General features: G+C 40.4%; 2 protein-coding genes across 5 annotated transcripts in view; both read left to right on the top strand.

Annotated features, from left to right (window-relative positions):
• SARAF (store-operated calcium entry associated regulatory factor) overlaps nucleotides 1-20,895 on the top strand; it is a 299,073-nt gene that overhangs the window by 71,603 nt on the left and 206,575 nt on the right. The window lies entirely within an intron of this gene.
• Nucleotides 1-20,895, top strand: part of TNKS (tankyrase) — a 147,847-nt gene that overhangs the window by 120,241 nt on the left and 6,711 nt on the right. For 2 of the 3 annotated variants that reach the window (XM_052776658.1, XM_052776673.1), the window contains 14 exons: nucleotides 1,584-1,663; nucleotides 2,681-2,826; nucleotides 3,834-3,999; nucleotides 6,716-6,935; nucleotides 7,210-7,319; nucleotides 9,890-10,078; nucleotides 11,438-11,711; nucleotides 12,409-12,491; nucleotides 15,030-15,150; nucleotides 15,780-15,877; nucleotides 17,238-17,312; nucleotides 18,515-18,620; nucleotides 19,484-19,670; nucleotides 20,416-20,572. In XM_052776658.1, coding sequence (XP_052632618.1) covers nucleotides 1,584-1,663; nucleotides 2,681-2,826; nucleotides 3,834-3,999; nucleotides 6,716-6,935; nucleotides 7,210-7,319; nucleotides 9,890-10,078; nucleotides 11,438-11,711; nucleotides 12,409-12,491; nucleotides 15,030-15,150; nucleotides 15,780-15,877; nucleotides 17,238-17,312; nucleotides 18,515-18,620; nucleotides 19,484-19,670; nucleotides 20,416-20,572 — 2,012 coding nt within the window. The remainder of the gene's footprint in view (nucleotides 1-1,583; nucleotides 1,664-2,680; nucleotides 2,827-3,833; nucleotides 4,000-6,715; nucleotides 6,936-7,209; nucleotides 7,320-9,889; nucleotides 10,079-11,437; nucleotides 11,712-12,408; nucleotides 12,492-15,029; nucleotides 15,151-15,779; nucleotides 15,878-17,237; nucleotides 17,313-18,514; nucleotides 18,621-19,483; nucleotides 19,671-20,415; nucleotides 20,573-20,895) is intronic. The other variant, XM_052776663.1, reaches the window with a different exon arrangement.

The raw sequence follows: 20,895 nt of genomic DNA, 5'->3' as shown, positions 1-20,895 counted from the left end.
AAGGAGCTGGCAGCTTTGTCTATATTAAAGATGCCGCTATCGCTCTTCCCTGAGCTTTCTCAGCCTTTCCTTCACTGAGAACTTTTCTTCACTTAACAGTTGAGCTTGTAGGAGTTGCTTCTCACCTCCTTCTCCTCCTCTTCTTCCTGCAGTGAGTATGGAGGCAAGGAGGTAGCAAAAGGCCACAAAACACTGATCAAGAAGAGAAAATAGGACTGCAATAGGAAATGCTACTTCAAAGTGAATTGATAGGTTGATGTCCTTCTGTAAAGATGGCTAATTAAGAAAACAAGTATCTCTTTCTACCTGTTTTCCACTCCTGTGATATAGTCACAGATTACATTGCAAAGTCAGGAATTGACTAGATTCTGCAGAGACTGTATTAGTCTGTAAGAACGTCTCTGCAGTTTCCTCTCAGGACATAGTACCAGTTCTCTACATTTAAAGAAGTCTTTTAAGTATTTTTGATGGAGTTGCATGCCCATCTAGAATGAGTTTAGCCTGTAACAACACTCTGACTTTCTTACAGCATTCTTACAGATGATTGCAACTGCAAGTTCACCTTGCCCTGTTTGTTTTGCACTAGGCAGTCATTTCTGTCACTGATCAGGCAACATGCTGCCAGAACTTCTATTCCATAAATCCTTGAGCTTGAGACAAGTGGCTTCTACAATAGAAAGCAGTTTCTATTAAAAATGAAGTGATCAAGATTGTCTTTTCAGCTCCTTTTTGAGCAACACTGAAGAGCTCTAGGGACAGCTAACCCACTGCTCCTTTCCAGCTACTTCTTCGTCTTCCCTCACTGCATGCTTGCTTTCTCACAACTGTATTTCTAATGAGAAGTATGGTAAAGAAAGTTTTGAGGCCAAACCCTGTCATTGTCTTACAGTCATTTAAAGAGGGGAAAAAGGTGTCTCTCTAAAGGTCTCCTTTTAATCACTATATCACTCTTCTGATTCTGTTTTGAATCACTCCATGTTTATAAGAAGGGACAGGACAGATCTCATTGTCACTATGAAGTGCAGTATGCAACTGGAGCATCGTAAAGCAGGCAGTCACCATGTGGCCAGAGCTAACTTAGAAATCCCATCCTCTTGTCACTGCTTTGTAGTACCAGACGTGTCATAAGTGCAGAGTGCAAAGGCTGTCATTCATCTGCTGAATTGAGCACTTTTAACCCTGGCTGGGCACTGGTGCCTCATACAGTTTGCTGAAATTATTGAGGAAGGTGCTTTTGAACTTCAGCAAAACTTTGAATCTGTCCCAGTGAGCATGTAGATTTCTCAAATGCAGAAATGGTCATTTTTACCATACACAGGATTGGCAAAGCATTGAAATTCCATTTGGCAGAATAATGTCAACTCTAGAGTCTAAATCTGACTGGTTTACACTGAAACTAGGGTTCCGTATTCAGTTGTTTAGGCAATATGAACTTGAACATCACAACTCCAGCTGCATTTTTACAAATGACAACAGACTGTTTCTGCCCACTCCCCCACCCCCAGTTTGGAAAATATGTTGAGCACAACCTAATATAATTTAATGATCCTAAGTAATCCTAAACCATCTTTTTCCCTATGTAGAAAGTACTCCTGTGCGCACATCTGATGTGGATTATCGGTTGTTAGAAGCATCCAAAGCTGGAGACTTGGAAACTGTGAAGGTAGGTTTGAGCAATTCATGTTAACTTTCCACTATGTATTGCTGTGCAAGGCTTGTGGAAGCCTCTGCTACAAGAGTTGTGGAAGTAGTGCCCAGTGGATGGTAAATCATAAAAAATGGGAAAGCAAACCTTTTTTTTTTTTTTTTTTTTAGAAAGTAGTGCCTTAACATGTGCTGAGGTGTTTCTCTTGAGTTTTTGGTTGTTCATTCTCTCAGTCCTTCACACAGTCATGTCGTTGATGGACTCAGATGCAATGTTGCAGATGCAGCTGTAATTCTTTGAAGTGGACCCTGTGATCCTCAGAATCACAGTTTAGTAGAAACAAGCCTCAGGTGCATGATTCAATCAGAAGGCAAGAAAAGGATAGTGTTAACAGGTAGCAAATTTCACATTTTAAGCCACCCTTAATCTGAAGGTGAAGGGTCACGCTGTGGAATCCCAGCATCACAGGAAGGTTTGATCTTGTCTTTCATACTTGGTCTGTGCGCAAAATAGCCTGCAGATAGACTGTTCTGCATGTGTTCTTACCTTGAACTTCAACCTGATACATATTACTATTCAAACAGCAGTAGTTTTGTGCACCAGCAGCTACTTTGACTGCCAAGCTCAATATTTTTAGATTTCTGAAGACAACACAAGCTGGAAATGGTAACATATCTGGAGAAAGTTACATGGCTTTGAACCTGGTGCTTGATGATTTAGAGGCTCACCCTTTCTAATACATTATGAATGTCTTCATACTGCTTCCATCATTTAAGTCTTGTTTGTTATAGGAGTACTTTCAGCCACAAAATTAGACCAGCTTTTTTTTTAACTTTGCCTAAGTGGGAAGAAATTTCGTGAAACCTAACTTCTAAAAATTTATATATAAGAATAAATGGATCAAATTTTGTGTTGAGGTGTTTGGGCATGGTAGTTTGGGGTTTTTCTTTTGGGGTTTTGTTTGTTTGACTGGCTTGGGGGGGGTATTTGTTTTAGTTCTGAGCTAGATTTTGGTTTCTTCTTTTGTCTTTGCAGCAACTTTGCAGCCCTCAGAATGTGAATTGTAGAGATTTGGAAGGCCGTCATTCAACACCACTGCACTTTGCTGCGGGATATAACCGCGTATCAGTGGTGGAGTATCTGTTGCACCATGGGGCAGATGTGCATGCCAAAGATAAAGGGTACATTTCATTCCATGATATGCTCCACTGTTTTCTATTAGTGTGAGACTTCTACCCACCTCTATTCATTTTTGTTTCGAATTTCGGTAACTGCCATGTTTGTCTCTTGAAAATTTTTCTCTCTTCTTTCTTCTTGTTCCTGACATCACTGTAGGGGGATTTATAGACCATTAAGGCAGACTTATCTTTCTGGCAAAGCCATTGTCAAGTACATTTCTGCACTGTAATACATATGATCCTTTCCTTCCCCCTTTTGCCCATTTTGGAGACTTTGTTGTGCTTAAAAAGAGCCTCTAAGTTATTTCAGGTGATCTAAAATTAGTTTTGAATTGCATGGGGTAAAATACCAGGGTTATCTCTGGTTATTTTTCCAATTCTGTTAGTTAGCTTTTATTATTAAGTTAGTTATTTATTCAGTTAAATGATATGAACTGTTTATAGGTTTTTGCATTATTTGCAAAGTAATCTTGTAGAATAGCGTGATTATGTTTGATCTTTCACTGCAATATATTGGTTCAGGGTGGGATAATTCATTTCCAATGCTAAAACATTTCCAATACTGAATTTTCAGGCTCTCCCTGAAAGAAATGTTTGAGTATCTTTCTGTATCTATCCGGTGTGCAGTGCTTACTTATAACTGTACTTAAAACCCATTGTATAGTGTTATATCTTTTCTGAAATTTATACTCAAATATCCAAAGTCAGAACACTAGTGATTCTTGCAATTTAGTTTTTGGCTGTTGGTAACAGCGTCGAAGTTACTTGCTTGTGGAAGTATTAACACTGGTGCTTGCTAAGTATTTAAAAGTCTCATGGATGAGAACTGAAGGAGGATAGTGAAGTTTTAATTCATGTTTTAATAGCAGGGAAATAAAGCCATGAAAATCAGAAAGACTGAAAGATACCGATAGTGTCTGGTGGAAGTGGGAGTTTTATCTACTAGAAATTTGTATGATTGCATATTGGATTTTGTTTTCCGTAGCTATTAATACTTTCTCTTTGATTAGTGGCTTAGTACCCTTGCACAATGCCTGTTCTTATGGACACTACGAAGTGGCTGAACTCTTAGTGAGGCACGGTGCTTCTGTCAACGTGGCAGACCTGTGGAAATTCACTCCTCTGCATGAAGCAGCAGCAAAAGGAAAATACGAAATCTGCAAGCTGCTTTTAAAAGTATGTGATCTGGAGTTCAGATGTGTCTTTAAATGTATATATGTTTATTTTTGCTGAAGATTAATTCATTAATGCAAAGTTAATTGCATTCAGTGAGTTCTTTATGGTGTCTTTGAATTCATTTTCATCTTAGAATTGTCAGATGGTTTCTTGTGCAATGTCAGTTCACTTACAAAGAATCATCAGTACAGTTACTTTTTCCAGTACGTGTATTAATACTATTAGCCAAGTAGGACAAGACTCTCAAACTGGAAAAAGCAGCTGAATTTGTGTAAAAATAGGAAAACCCCACCTTATCCTATTCATCCCTTTCTGGAACAGTTACTGCAGTTAAGTAAACCTTTGTAAATACTTACACAAGAGTGTGTTACAAAACAATAACTGAGGGTGGGTCCTAAATGGTGTCTGGCATGTGGGAAATTTAAAACTGTTATATTAATGTATAATTTATCAAGCTCCTGGAGGAAATGCATATTAATATACTGGGGAATAAATATTCATTACAATTAGTGGAAGAACCTGTAAAAAGCATGAGGTAATGCCAGTATGTTTCCAGTGAGAAACATGAGTTTGAGAGACTTCTTAACATAAGGTCATATCCTGCCGTGGGAGGGTAAAAGAGGGTGCTAGAGTAGAATTTCTTGCCAATCCTATTTCCTGTTTTAGCCTTGCCTACTTCATGTCCCTCTGAAGGACAGCATTTAAAAATAGGAGTAAGTCAGAATATGCATAGTCTTAAAATGATGAGGCTTTTCCTTGTCCACTTCTCTCTTCATTTGCTGCTGCAAAGCTCCACTATTTCCCTCCTATCTCATTAATTACTTCACTTGATTACCAAAAAAGCATTTGGGGGGGTAGCACATCAGTTGAAACACATCTGCAGTAGAAACCAGAAGATATTCGGTTGTCTGTGGACTAGGCACAATGATGGCCCTGGCAATAACAGCTGAGTACAGATGTTAGTTCGGGCTATAGGAGCACTCAATCTCTCAAGCACAGTGTTACTTTATAGACTCTGCAGGTCTCTGGAGTTTTCTGATGGTTCCACTGGGAATGTAGCCTTTTTTTGTGTTCAAAGGATCGTGAATGGATGTACGACAGGAAATAGAAAAGTGCTGAAATCCTTCTTTTTGAAATCACTCTTGCACAAGAGCTAAATATGCCCTTAAGGAGACACCGTTTTGTAAAGGCTCTGGGTGTCCATGGATATATGCTCACGGTGCAGTTTCCTCAGGGCTTCTCCTGCTGTGTCTCTTATGCCAGCTGGCAGTGCTGTCAGTTCTGCTGAGCTGTGGGTGTTGAGCTTGACTCCTCCTGACTTGCGCACTTTCTGGCCTGTTCTGCTTGAAGAAAGAAACAAAAATGTACAGGCATTTTGGAGAGACTTTCTTTTTTCATCACCTTTCTTTAAAATTACCACCTTCATTTGTTTCTGTGCCTCTGAAGGGGTCTCAGAAGACATTGCCTCTTCGCTGTGATACTTATTCTGGAGAGTATTTGAATGGTTCCAATTTTGATGAGTTTTAAATTAAGGGATCTAAGGTCATATCTTGGAGAAGTCATTGCAGTTTAAAAGGCTTTGTGCAAAGAATGCTGTCTTCCCAAAAGCACCACAGATGTGGAACTGGTTCTGTGTAGTCAATACTCTGTCCCTTTCTGTCCCTTGCTCTTTACCCTTTACACCCAGAGCATTCCGGTACTGCTTCCAAATACAAGGCAGTCAGTTCCTTCTGCTCTTCCCATCCCCAGCTCATTCCCTGTGGCTCACACTAACACAGAGTTGCTGGCATCCTCAGTGAGAAATGGCAGGGTAGACTTGCTGGCAGGGGTTGGAACTCTGTGTTTGATTATTCTGAAGGGGCCAGCCAGAGAACTATAGTGCCAGCAGCTGCCCCTGCCTTATCTGTCTTTGTTTTTTCCCACTGCTGCTGAGAGTGATGAGGGAAGGAGCTGTCCTCCCACAAAATTGTACACGGACATGACTCACACCATATGCTGTATGTAGATGTAAGTTCCCCTCCTTGTCCCGTGCTCCAGTACTGTGTTCTTATCACTGGCTGATCTGCATGTTTTACCAGCACAGGTATACTCCAGCAGTCATCCAAATCCACTTTCTTCACTTTCCCACCAAAATGTTTTCTTCACTGCTTTCCAGGACCTGTAAACATCCTAAGATGGTGCTGTTATCTATTGGAAAGTGTAGAAATGAGTATTTTTCTTGTTCCCTTCTGAAACAAGTGCCTTTCAATAGCAAGGTGGCATTTAGTGAAACCTGGGGCCTGGCTTCAGTAGCTCAGAAAGGTGTGCTGAGGAAACACCTCTGCCAGCCAGTTTGCAGGAGAAGGGAAGGATTGACCGGCAAGGTATTTGCAGTTGGCTTTTCTTTAGCACCTGCTGTGACAGTAGGGTGTAGCTATATGCAGCATATGATCCTGAACCTACTTCAGTTGCAAGTAGAGCAGTGGCAGCTCTCGCAGAGGGCTGCTATTCTTGCCTGTGGAGTTGAGATTCACACAGCTGTGTTGCAGACTAGTGCTTTAGGCCTCATCCTCTTGGATTTATTCTCATGTGCCTACTAATCTATACAGTTGTTGCTTCATGATTGCAGGTTGGCAAAATCACCCGCCTCCTATCTTGTGCCACAAAATAGTGACACACTTACGTGCACTGCTCTGCTCATGGTTGTGACAGTAGCATTCCACTTTGCTCTTTGCAGCATGGAGCTGATCCAACAAAAAAGAATCGAGATGGGAACACTCCTCTAGATTTGGTGAAAGAAGGAGACACAGATATCCAGGACTTACTGCGAGGAGACGCTGCCTTGTTAGATGCTGCCAAGAAGGGGTGCCTGGCACGAGTGCAGAAGCTATGTACTCAAGAAAATATCAATTGCAGAGACACCCAGGGAAGAAATTCAACACCGCTACATCTTGCAGGTGGGTGACTCACTGGGTTTTGAAGGCTTGTATATTTATGATAGGGCTACAGAAGTTAATCACCAAAACCAGGATTGGTATAATAAGAGTTTCACAGAGGATTGTCCTGTACAGAGAGTTGTTAACTATGGCAGCTGTATTTCAGGAGGTAATACAGTTACTAGGAAAGAGGAGCTTTTGCAGTTGAAAAATTGCTTTAGCTTTTCTGTCTAATAATTTTTGTTTAGTTTAGCTCTCCTAATACCTGATTTCATTTCCTGTGCCTTTTCTACAGCTGGTTACAACAATTTGGAAGTAGCTGAATACCTTCTTGAGCATGGTGCTGATGTTAATGCCCAGGACAAAGGAGGATTAATCCCCCTACACAATGCAGCATCGTATGGGGTAGGTGCAGGCATTCTTGCCATGAGTAGACCAACAAGGAACTCCTTAAAGTCATATCCAAAACTAGTTATTTTGCAACTGTCTTGCTGTGAACGTAGTTCTGGTTTTGATGGCATGAAATACCTGTTGGGCTAAGTTGCTGTTGTGAGTCCTGTTTGTAGTCCTACGGATCTAAATAAGACACAGATTCAGGTGTGCTGTAGCAGTTAAAGGCTGTGGTTTGGAAAGATCGCTAGAACATAGCTTTTATGCAGGCAAGCAGATGCATGGCAATGAACAGTGTTAAATTTGGGGTGACTGTTGAAACAGAAAAGACCTCAAATTGTCACTGAAAGACTTGGGTGGAAGGAAGAGAACAATACCAGGGGATCGTGCGTAGGTGGTGACAGGGAAGTGGAGGCCTATTACAGCTGCTCTCTGGTGGGGAGCTATTGCTAAAGCTAGAAGTGCTGAAGGGCTACTGAGTTTGTAGTGTGGGTGTACCCCTGGGCAACCTGTCTGCTGCAGTGGGGGTGCAGTGGCTGATTCAAACCATTTTGGATGAGGCAGGCCCTCCTTCCTCCATATAGGAGGAAGCACCTGTGTGCATATCAGTTGCACAGATGCCTGATAGATTGCTTATAAGCAGCTGTTAATTGTAGATGAGGTGAGAAAGAGATCTTTTGCAAATAATTGTACAGACAGTACTTGAGAAGCTCCCAGCAGTGTGCTTAGTCAGACAGAGGACATGAAGCTCAAGCAGTGTTTTTGATGGTCTCATGATACACTTTGTCTGTTACTACCTGGCCCCGGCACAAGAAGAGTAAAATCTGCGAGAGATGATTGTAATGCTTTCGTTTGAGAGCCAAATGAAATAAAAAGTATAGTGTTCACCTTGTTTTTAAGGAGAGCGTATCAATGAAACTCAGCCTGCATCATTTGTGTTGGTTCTCTATGTCAGTCTGGGATCCCGGTGTCCTAAAAAGCAAAAAACTCCAAATCCTGCTGAAGGTTTAGAAATGCAACACAGAATTCTTTTATGATGCTGGGTCCTAATACCAAGCAATATTGTTCATCAGCATCTGCCATAAGCATTAAATTCCCAGGACCTTGCTTAGATCTAGAGATATATTTTGTTGCAAAGATTGTGTTCTTTCTTTTCAAGCACAGGAAACCCAAACACACATTTTACGTGAAGGCAAAACGTTCCTTACTGGCACAGGGAAATATAAGAGATTGGTTCAAGCTGATTATCACTTCTAAAAAATCATAATGCCAATCTAATCTGGTTGCCTTACTTTCTCTAGGAGAAGTTAACAAGGCAGTGTTTGGTGCTTTTCCATCAGCTTATTTAGTTAAGAGTTGCTGTATACCTTTACTGTGGTGGCCCACACTTCTCTCTGAGCTGTCATCAGCCCATTCAGATCTCTGTGATGGGAGGCAGAGAGGAGATGAGCACTGGTTTCACAAGTTCATAGCTGGCAGGTTTCACAGGCTCAACCTTTTCCTCACAAAGTATCTTCAGTTCTCCCACCGAGTACTTCATGCTGTCTGTCCCTCAGTAGGGTTTCATGTGGCAGAAAAGTCACAGGAGCATCAATTGCTTTAAAAGTTTGGCAGGGAGGAAAAATAAGGTCATCAGTCTTTTCAAACCACGCTTACCCAGAGAGCAAGCCCTTTTACGAGAGCTGCTAAGAGTCACTTAATTGCCATTGAGAGAAAAAATGAAATCCATTGGCAAGTCTTTGCACTTCTGCTTACAATTTCAGTGTTTCACACTCCTACCTACTCGTTTTGACTACCTGCTTTTTTTATATCTTAACTGTATCGCACAAGTAATTTTACTGGTCAGAGGCAGTGAAAAATTTTATTTGCCAGTTTTCTGTTGTCTTATTTTAACTTGGGTGACTTCAAGGATGGGATATTGATGGAAGGTGGGGTTATAAGATCATTACTTTTACAGCCCGTGTAAAACAGTTGTCCCCTTAGGACACTCATAATACTTTCTATCAATTAGAGTTCTCTCAAAATATAATTGGAGAAAGAGCAAATCTGTGCTGCCATGGATGGGTTCAAAGTCTTGCAAGAAATTGCAAGGAAGAAATAAAGTACGACAAAGACTTCTGTGTGCAGACATTTAAGTGGTGGCTCAGCAGTACAACACATTGATCTTCAGAGCTTCTAGTATCGTATCACAGGTGTTACAGCCCTGTAAATTTGTCTTGCCAGTTCAAATTTGTCTACAAATATTTTGACAGTTAACTCTATCGGTTTTATGCTGGATCAAATATAATGTCTGCTCCTGCAGCTGACACAAACCTCATGCTAGGTACTTGGGGTGATTTGGCAGAAATACAATTCTGTGCCTGATCCCAATTACACATGTGCTGGTGGATGATCTGGTAACTGTGGAGCTGCAGTATAAAGTGGTACCTGAAGAGGTGCGCTGCTACATAGACGCAGGAGGCAGAGAAGTGAGTTAAAGGAAAGAGAAATCACAGGGGTCTCTAAGCACCATTACCTCCAGCACAAAAAAGGAAATACGTGTTTCACAAGAGTCACATTGATTAAGATGTTCTTGTGTTTTCCAGCATGTGGATATAGCAGCGCTGTTGATCAAATACAATACATGCGTAAATGCAACAGATAAATGGGCGTTCACACCATTGCATGAAGCTGCACAAAAAGGAAGGACACAGCTCTGTGCTCTGCTGTTAGCTCATGGAGCAGATCCAACCATGAAGAATCAAGAGGGTCAGACACCACTAGACCTGGCAACAGTAAGTTCACGTTAGCATGCCAGCCACAGACTGCTCTGGAGGATTTGCTCTGCATATTAAATGGCTTTCTATGGCTCCATGGTGTCAATGGTCCTCAGCTTTTGCTGTGCTGAGGTGGAGGGAGATGAGCACCTCCAGGGTGCCTGTTTGTGATTTTTTTACTCATAGGTCTAGGCTTTTTCCTTTGCCTGAGATCATAATGTGGCTTGTGGTTTAAGGTTTGCTTCTGCTTAAGGATTCACTCCTAGGATCAATCCTCTCATTGCCAGAAATAACCTATCTGAAATGTCTCCAGTGGTGGTCAGCCTGTGTACCGTTGGTGATTATTTCTTTGAACCTAGGAGGAAAATCAGATGGCTCTTTAGAGAAATGGGATCATTTAGAGGATGATTATGCTCAGTGTCTGCATATTACCTCAGTTCTTTTTTGTCTAACTCCAGAACAGTATTCTAAGATTTACAGGTGGCTATCAAACTTTTTCTAAAACTGGCATCCAGAACCTTTCTTGTTAGTGGTGGCAGTGGCGGCTGGTTAAAAAGCCTAATAAGGTTACATAAACATTTATGTCCCAGGTTAACTAGTCTTGATGGAATAGATAATGCAACCAAATTGGATGCTGTGTCTGGTTATAGTGTGAGTATCTTTTAAGGCCACTGATTAATTTATGGAGAGTTCAAGAAATATCCTCCAGAATAATCTGAGCTCTAGAAAACCTGCTTTGTGATGAGGGATACAAAAACTCTGTCATTTCTCTGGGGGAAAATAAGGATGTCTTAATCATGTTCTACAAGAACATGCAAGGAGGAAATTCTTGAAAATGAGGGTCCTGCTTAATTTAGTCAACAAAGGCTAAATTCAATTGTTAGCTAAGTTCATGCTTCTCCTGTAGCTCCTGTCTTGTTTTTCTATTATAACACTGTAAGATGTGATTATAGCAAAAGCAGCGGTAAAGTCTTTCCATTGAAACCTTGATCCAGTGCAAAATGCTTCACCAGAAGTTGAGCCTGACAGAGAAATTATGAGGTGGCATTGCCCAGCATAGGTTGTGAAGGATTTCAGATAAAGTTGCTGCATTGGTCTTCCTGAATTTAACACCTATAAGGTCATTCTGCCAGAAAGGAAATTAGATGTACATTCTTACATACCTTTAGAAATGGGGAGAACTCGGTTCACCTATGTCTGAGCAGTGAATCAGAGTGTTTTTGCAACCGTGAATTCCCGTGTTACAAAAGTTGGCAGTTTTCTTTTTAACGAGGCAACAGAGCAATCAATTAAAATAAATTCAAAGAAAAATTCTTTCCAGAGATTGGTGACTTGTGATAATAGAACCTCATGTTGAATGTTCTTTCTGTTTTTCAGGCTGATGATATCCGAGCTTTGCTGATAGACGCGATGCCTCCAGAAGCTTTGCCTACATGCTTTAAGCCTCAAGCTACTGTTGTTAGTGCCTCCCTGATCTCACCAGCATCTACACCGTCCTGCCTCTCCGCGGCCAGCAGTATAGATAACCTCACTGGGCCACTGGCAGAACTAGCTGTAGGAGGGGCATCAAATGCTGGTGATGGAGCAGCAGGAACTGAAAGGAAGGAAGGAGAAGGTGCATTTGCTGCTGGACAAGTTTACGTTGCTAGAAGTACAGTAGCTTAGTATCACAATAGGCCTTGCTTTATCTGAAAAGCATTTCTGACTAGCCAGAAAATATTGTACAGCTTGAGCTGTTATCTGCATTTTAAAGTGTCTGATGCTTGCTCTGTTTTCATGTGCTCTGCCAGGAGCATTGTTGGCTGTTCATCTATGTTTTCTATCAATGATTAGGTCTGGCTACAAAGGCAGATCTGATTAGGTGCCCAGATGTTCATTGTTGATTTTATGCAGAAAATCCAATGAGAATTATTTTGATGAAGGAATTGTGATTGTGATGGCTGGGGGATTTTGCTAAGGCTTTTTAAACCCTTTGATTAGTATCTGGAATGCATGCTTTATGTCAGCATCTAGGTGATTACATAGTGAAAATACACCTACCCTTCCTTTCCTTCTCTTTGCCATGTGAGCCTGTATTTGCCACAGATCATTCGTGCTTCTTAATAGTTGATTCTGAGGAGGGAACAATGATGAGCTTTGCACTGAGCTTTCACACAGTGGAAGTGGATTGTTTATTATAGACATAGACAAGTTGATGGTAAAAAGAATCAGAGTTTGGAATTTTTACGTTAGAATCAGTGGTATTGCTTGATTTGTTTTTTAAGTTGTTGGGTTTTTTTGGTGGTTGGTTTTTTTTGGTTTTTTAATTCAGGTGCATAGGATATAACGACTTGTTTCTTCTCTTACAGTTTCTGGTCTCGACATGAACATTACCCAGTTCCTAAAAAGCCTGGGTCTTGAACACCTTCGGGACATCTTTGAGACAGAACAAGTAAGTGGCAAGCCTCATCTCTGTTTGTATGTTTAAAAGAGAGACTAATCTAATAAATGTGAGTGACATTTACATTCCCTAATTGAAAAAGAGAAACAAAAAAACCCAACCTCACATCTACAGGAAAACAAATATGTCCAAGAAAACTGCAAATTAGTTGCCAGATACTTTATGGTGAAGTTGAGAAACCTGTGAAAATCTCTTTTGCTGTTTGATTCAGATATCCAGTGTCTTTCACTTTCTTATACGTACATGATGACTGTCAGTTTGGCTTGTATTCTGAGAGACATTGGACCTTGTGAACTTTGAACATGATGGCTATAACAAAGTTAAGTTGGAATGTCGCCTGCACTTGTCCTTCAGCAGTCTTGATATCCAAACAAGCCTTTTGCCACCTGTAGTGCTGCATGTAGCACTTTGGTTAGATCTAGGAAACCCTCCAGTTTGACTATAAGCTGAAATAAAAATCCAGTTTATCAGGGCTTAGTCACACTAGAGAATGCAGAAGCTGGATTTCCTAATAGGTTAGGACTATAGTATTAACTGGGGTTTGCAGGGCTACCAAGTTTCAAATGGAATTGAGAGATGAGGGAAAAAAACCTGTAGATTTATCAATAATTCACAATACATGAAAAGAGTATGACTAATGTAACAGTTTCTCAAGCTTCCATTACTTCTTAGAGCAGAAGTACCTCTAATGTATTTGTGGACTCTTTTTAGGTACCGTTTCTTAAATTTAACATGTTACAGTTAAATAGATTATTTGTTTGCATGAGTGTGATGGACACAGCAGTGGAAGTGAAAGGTGCAAGTGCAAGAAACTGGATTTGATGGTTATTTTTTTTCCCAGGCCTCTGCTGCTAATCGTTTATGAGGGGTCAGGAAACAAACATTTGAAATGTAATGTGTTGTCTACAGGAAAAGTTCCAACTGTTTCCATGAAAGGTTACAGGAGGTATCTCCTCAAAGTTAAAATGCCATATAATCTTTGTCCCTTTCTTATATATGACACATAAGCTCTTTTCTAGTAAGAAGCAAACTGCTTCTATTAAGAAGCAAATCAGCCTATATTCTGTTCACGTTTCTTTTTTATTATTTTTCGCACTTTCCTGTTACGATGCTGGTTTTGTTCTACTTTTGCTTCCTTAACTCCTAACCTGTTTTTAAGATCTTGCCCTGCTAATAAGATTTAATAGTGCAAGTTGGATTGACTATATTAATTTATCATTTTTAAACTGTTTAACTCCTCTTGTAAGTTTCTTTCTAGTGAAAACAAGCTCATCTTCCTTCAGCTTGTTGGTTTAGGCTGCTTTTTCCAAGCACTGCAGTACCTTCATGTGGACTTTTTCACCTTGGCTCTAGTCTCTTATTCATACTGGATCTGTGCTGATGCTTTCTAATATCTGGGTTTCTTCTGTATTTTTTTCATGTTCTGCTGCATGTGATGAATGTCTTCAGTGGCTTTTCTACAGCAATCCCAGTGGGGTTGTTTCTTGCTCAATTGGATGGATGTTCAGTGTGGCTATTAATTCCTTGCTTGAGTTGCTTTCTTTTGAATTAATGATATTCAATTTGTAGTAGATAGAGTTCACACCTGCAAGTCCAGTTGTGCTAACATTCCAGCTTCTTTTGAATCCAGTTGTATGGTTTTCCATTATTTGCTGAGCTTCCCATTCTAGTTTAATGTGTAAATTTGGAAGCAGATTTTATGTAATTATCACCTCCAGATGAAATCTTTGTTTTTACAGAAACACCTCTATGCACTATTGCTTTATAGTAATAAAAATGTGTGCTTTATTTAGCCTTTATGTCCTGTTCTTTTAAAAAAAAGTTTGACATCATGTTTTATTACCTTTCTGCTTCCACCAATAATCTTTGTGACCTTGAAATTTAAAAGCTTGTCAGGTGATTGTAGATATGTTCATATATTGCAACCAAATGAATAGTTTTATGTGTCATCAAAATGTTAATTATTGCCAAAAATAGTGGAATAGTTGAGCATGACTTAGCATAGCTGACCCACTGGTTTGATACACATGCAAGTGCACACATGGATATATATACACACACTAATAGCACACACCATAATAATGTTGATGTGAAACACACTTAATGTTTATTAGTAAACTTACAGAATACCCATTTCTGTTTGTGTAGTGAAAATAATAAATTGCACAACAATGTGAAACTTAGAATGTTTCAAAAATACTCCCAGATTTGTCCCAGCATTTCCATGCATCCTCCTTCCATGTAAGTAAAAATGTTTTTGAGAATCTCCTGTGAGAACCAGCTCCTGTTAATTGCTGTAAGAGAAGTAAAAGTTTTGCACAGCTTCAGGCTGTAGCAGCTGGGTAAGGTCCTGTGGTAGTGAGAGGCTTGCCAGAAGGTGGCAGCAATTAGAAGTGCAGCAAAACATAAAACATCTGTACTCTCTTGGTTGCACCATGAATACATGCCATTTTCTGAGCTGATGGGTCTTCAGCCTTGGGAATTGGGCCGGGTTTGGCAAGTGATTTTTGTGGTCCTTCACCTTTCCAGATAACCCTGGATGTGTTGGCAGACATGGGGCATGAGGAGCTTAAAGAAATTGGGATCAATGCATATGGACACCGGCACAAATTAATAAAAGGTGTGGAGAGACTTCTAGGAGGGCAGCAAGGTAAATATGATGCTTTTACTGGTTAGTCTAAGCGTAGCATACAACAGGCTCCCAGAAGTCACCTTTTGTAAATGTAGGCATTGTCACCAGGGCTTGAAAGAATCCGGATGTCATGAAAATGTACTTGCTGGCAGACCTGGTGGCTGGGTGGGTTGTGACAGGTAAAGAACATACTGAGGACATATAGGGCTGAGTGATCACTTGCCTTTCCAGAGAATGGACACCCCTGAGGCAGCTGTGGAGGCTGTGCCAGTTTCCAGGGACTCTGTTTCACCCAGCCAGGAGCTTTTGGATTGATTTGCCCTATGTACCTACCCACAGGCCAGTTGTATCCTGAAGAGTGGACTTGATGGAGTTTTTTGCTGCCCCACACTTCCCAGATGCTTCTCTTGAAAGCGGAAACAATAAAATGCAATTATGTGCCACGTGCATTTTCCTTCTCTCTTTTAAAGCCTCTGCTGCTAACAAAAGCACTTTATCTTTTCAAGGTTGTGCTTGTCTTGTGTTTATTTTGCATTTCCTGCTGTACTGGGGTTATTTAAGAAGAATAATGATGATGATGGATACAAATAGAGCTGGTATTGTTTTCTCCTGTTGATTTTTATTCCTTTAATTCCTTCTCTTTGCAGGCACCAATCCTTATTTGACTTTCCACTGTGTGAGTCAGGGCACCATTCTCCTTGACCTTGCTCCTGACGATAAGGAGTATCAGTCCGTAGAAGAGGAGGTATTGCAAGTACCTTTCTTAATGCTCCAGTGGCAGTGTATTTCTCTTTTCACTTATAACCCCTCAGAGCTAAAGCATGCAACGCATGTTGAAAGTGATAAAATGTGTTTTGGTGTATGAATTGCATAGATCTGACGTGAAGCTTAGGGCTCTTCGTTTGTCTTTTTATACAGAGCAATGATGGAAATTATTTTGCTGTGTCCTGCCAATTTTTTTTAATAAGTGGTCTGTTTGCTCACTTAGTGTTATCCCAATTTTGCCTTTTTGGTTTTGTGTTTTGGATGTCTCATCTCATAGCAAGGGTTTCCACAGCTTTCCGGAGATAGGTGGACCTGTGAAAATCAAAGGCAGTGAGTGAAGACCAAGGGATCAAGGCCTTGCAAGTCTGTAGGCATTTTCTGTGCTTAGGCTGTTTCTGCATGTGAACCAGTTTGTTTTCTCTTGTCTCAGTGGCTTAGTTAATCTGTAACCCAGATAAACAGCTCTTGGATAATTGAGAGTTGACTGTAATTTTGCCTCCCACACACACATGCTCTTTTATTTAAGTAAACTACAAGCAGATACCATTTTGAAAGAAAAATCATAACAGAAAAGAGACTTTCTGAAGAGTTGTGCTTGGACGAAACACCATTTTACTGTGTATTTGTGTTCCTACACTGTAGCACAGAAGTGTTTGGAGTCTTTAAAAGTCTAGATATTCAGGATTGCTGCCAGCTGAGCCTGGAATATTTTTTATTAGTAACTCTGTAAACTGGAGTTTGTGTAGATCTTTTGTATAAACTTTTCTGACAGAAGGGTTGCTTGTCTGCTGTAGTAAATGGGAATATTTATTTGAGCTGTTACTAAATGTTGTTGCTGTAGCTGTAAATACCTCTGGAAAAGACATGATGAAACTGTTGAAATTCTCAGGGGCAGCTAATGACATAGGAAAATTTACAGTGCAAGCATTTCCTGTCACTGAGAAATACAAACTGTACTCATTAGAAACACATTTGTTACTACTTCAAAATGATTTTTTTGTATATTCATTTTCAAAGTTTTTTTCTAATCTAAAGCAAGTTGTGTATAATTTTGATAGCAAGTGCCACTAGTCTCCTTTTTCCTATGTAGATTTTTATTACAAGATTGGATAATTGCATCATCCAGCTTCTCTATTGTGGAACAGCATAGTGCATTGGGTGCCTGAGAAATAAGGGTGTACCTCAGTTTAAAACTGAGTTGGGGGTTTTTTGACACCTTTTAATTAATTTTCAATCAAGATTGTCTGTTGTTGCCAGTGATATACTGAGATATTGCATGAATACTTTGCCTTGCTAGCAAGCTTTGTGCGCTGAACATTCAGTTGTGTTCATTTATGTAGATGCAAAGTACAATCCGGGAGCATCGAGATGGTGGAAATGCTGGCGGGATCTTCAACAGGTACAATGTCATCAGGGTAAGTTTCAAAACCTCTTAATTCTATGTGGTAAAATAAGTTGGTACTTATGCAAGCAGGCAGAATTGGTTTAATGGATCACCCTTTTATATTTAAAGTTCTTTGTTGAAATAATATTCAGGAGCAGAGTTAAAGCAAGTGCTAAATGCTAAAATTAGACTGATCCTGTACTCTGTGCGTGGAATGAGGGTGAACTATCCACTTGTGCTCTTAAAGGAGTCTGAAGAACTGAAGACAGAAGTGGTGAAGAGCCTGACCTAGGTTTCACAGCCTGATTTAATTTCAGAGATCTATAAATTCTGTATTTGACTTTGCAGCACAGATTTTTTTTTTTTCTTGGCGTAGTCTTTTCTTGCATTTTCAAAGGAGATTTTGGAGAGGGGGAATGGATGAGCATGACTTTAATAAAAGTTTCTAACTCCCTATGCTACTTTGGATCTTGACGCCTTCTTCGCCCCTGCCAACTAGAAAAATACCTTTTACAAGCCCTGGCATATCAGACAATGGAGTGTTGTCTTTCTGAGGGAAAGTACACTTTCTGGTTCCTTTTTTGGGGGAGGAGGGAACAGAGCTCTGTTCCTGAGCTCCAGCAAACCACTGCTGTATATCTGTTTGAAAAGTGAGCCTGTGCAGAGCCTTTGCAACTTGGCCCAGTAGGTCATATGTCCTGAAGCAAATTCTGCTTCCATCCTACTCCCAACCAAAGGTGAAGTCCTTTACAGAAACCACCATGGTATTAGAGCATGTGGCTGGAACAATATCTCAAGATAGATTAAACAGCACATCTCCTAATTTCTTTCCTCAGAAGTTGTTTCTTTTCATAAAAATTGAACCTAAACCAGACAGCAAGCTGCAAAAAGCTAGCCCAGATTGTTCAACTTAGGTAAAAGCAGAGAGGGCAGGAGTTTCAGGCAGTTTGTAGTTCTTGGTGGTATTACAAACTCTGAGGGAAGAAGCCTGAAAGTATTCCTTAAACCAGAGAACTTGGGCTGCAATTTCACAATAGTTTTAACCATCTGCAAGTGGGTGCTACCAACTTGTTTGAAAGACTTCAGCCTTGCATGCAGAACAGCCATGGGGTTTCTTTATACCATTCATATGTCTTACTCTTAGTTTCCCTGTCAAATTTATGCAAATTCTGTGAAACTATATTACATTTCAATTCCAACTGAAGTATGGTTGGACCTGTTGTACCACTGCAGATTCAAAAGGTCGTGAACAAGAAGTTGCGGGAGAGATTCTGTCACAGGCAGAAGGAGGTATCAGAGGAGAATCATAATCATCACAATGAACGCATGTTGTTTCATGGTAAGGAAGTGATCTCTGTTTGTATGTACTGATAATTACAAAAAAAACCCCAAAACTTAAAAGGATCCATAGGCAATGTTAATGTTGCTGTGTCACCATCCTGTACAGTAATTGTATTTCTGCACTAGAAATGCAGGGGTGTGGGGGTGGTGGAGTTAGTCTGTGTGGTTACTGCAGTCTGAAACTACACTAGATAAAAAATACATTTTCAAAAAAAAGAAAAAAAAAGTGGGTTTGCTAAGCCATATCTAAGTCATTTCCAGTAAAGCGGCTGGAAGGATGTTACATTGCTGTGAGAAAGACAGAGTATCTTCTAAAAGAGGGGAGCAGCACACAGTAAAAGCATTTTACCCTGGCACTTCAGGCAACCATGAGGGAAAGGAATCAAAGCCAACCATGAGTCTCAGCAACATGTTTTCTAGAAGCATCCAGAAGTGCCTACAAATGACAGTTGCCTGAGGGTTCTCCTGCCCTAGATCCTTCTATGATTCTGCGTAGGAAATTGGTTTTGGGTATGATTGTCCTGACCTCTTGCCCCATCTTAACCAGTACTGACTGCTGGAGAATGTGTGCACTGACAAGATAAATTGTGCTGAAATGTGAGTGGGGGGAAAGCCATTTAATGAGATCTGTGAAATGAGTAAGAAATATGAGTCACATGTGGGATCTTGGTATATAATGATAAATCCCACACATCACTGCATCCTGCTGGGTATCGCCCCCTTCCAGCTGACTGAGCATGCTTTCTGGTGCTTAGTGGTCTATTTGAGGCAGACAAGCTCCTCTTGAAATAGACTCCTGTATTACTATAGCGCTTAACAAGTATGTATGATAACACATCATTTCATGTCATTCTGTTCTAGGGTCTCCTTTTATTAATGCTATCATTCACAAAGGATTTGATGAAAGGCATGCATACATTGGAGGAATGTTTGGAGCTGGAATTTACTTTGCCGAGAACTCCTCAAAAAGCAACCAATATGTTTATGGGATAGGGGGAGGAACAGGCTGTCCCACACACAAAGACAGATCCTGTTATATCTGCCACAGGTATGAGTCCAGCAGTATTCCATGTATGTACTTCTGGCTGTCCTAGTTTTTACAATCCCAGCACAGGATGAATTGCAGGGAAAGAATAGCCACTTGAGCTTGGTCATGGCAGGAAAAATGCAGCTTTCCATACGTCAAGGCTGAACAAAAGTGGATATAAATGCAGCGAGTCCCACAGAAAGGTCAAAATTACATCTAAGCATACAGTGAGTATAAATCAAAGGGAATTGTGGCTCAGGAAAGAGGCTTGTAACAGCAAGTTTGAAAATGAAGAGTCAGGGGAAAATAGCAATTAAACTCCAGGCACTCTCAGAACAAAACTGCAGTGCAAAGTGGTGGTCAGCAGTGCAGTGTTGTACTATGGATCAGATAATTTTGGAGGTAGTGAACAGTACTTAATCACAGCTTTGTTTTGTACTGGAGTAGATCAATGTGCTTTTCACACTTTGACACCTGTCTGTACCCTGCTGGTAGGAACACAAAGAGTTTCACCTTCTTTCAACAGCTTTATATAAAATGAACAGGTCTCCATGTGAAGGCTAAACCAAATGTGTTTTCCCTTCTGCATGTCAAGAAAGATTTTTTTGTGACGGGTTTTATACAGCCTTAGAACTGGTTTCTAAAAATGTTTCTCGAAAAACCCTTGAGAAATTAAGTGTAACAAACTCAAAAGTCTGAAATCATTCTGGAAGCATGCAACTCCTGGTAAGATATTTTGAAATTATGTTTTCTTTTTTCCTTTCAGACAAATGCTCTTCTGTAGAGTGACCCTTGGAAAATCCTTTCTTCAGTTCAGCACAATGAAAATGGCTCATGCCCCTCCAGGGCACCATTCTGTTATTGGCCGGCCAAGCGTGAATGGACTTGCCTACGCTGAATATGTTATCTATAGAGGAGAACAGGTATGTAGGTTAGCAAGGACTGGGTTTATGGAAGGGCAGAGCTTGGAGCTGGAGAGGGGATGTGACTGGTTTCCATACCAAGTGTGCTGTGATAACCTGGTTGATTACATTTTTTTCATTTAAATGTGGAAGGAAATAGTGAACTGCATCAAGCCAGCAAATGCTATTCCTTTCCACTGAGCTGCTCTGATTTACACCATGCAGAATTGCCTAATTCCCCCTGTGCAGCACTGCTGGAGTCTGTTAAGAGTTGTAGTTTCTCTCAGGGGGCGCTGGTTCTCCCATTGCGTTTTACTGGCATTACTGCAGTAACAAGAATGTGC

The sequence above is a fragment of the Harpia harpyja genome, chromosome 2 (assembly GCF_026419915.1).
Source record: "Harpia harpyja isolate bHarHar1 chromosome 2, bHarHar1 primary haplotype, whole genome shotgun sequence".
In the NCBI taxonomy this organism is placed as follows: Eukaryota; Metazoa; Chordata; class Aves; order Accipitriformes; family Accipitridae; genus Harpia; species Harpia harpyja.
This window is presented reverse-complemented; position numbering and strand designations above follow the sequence as displayed.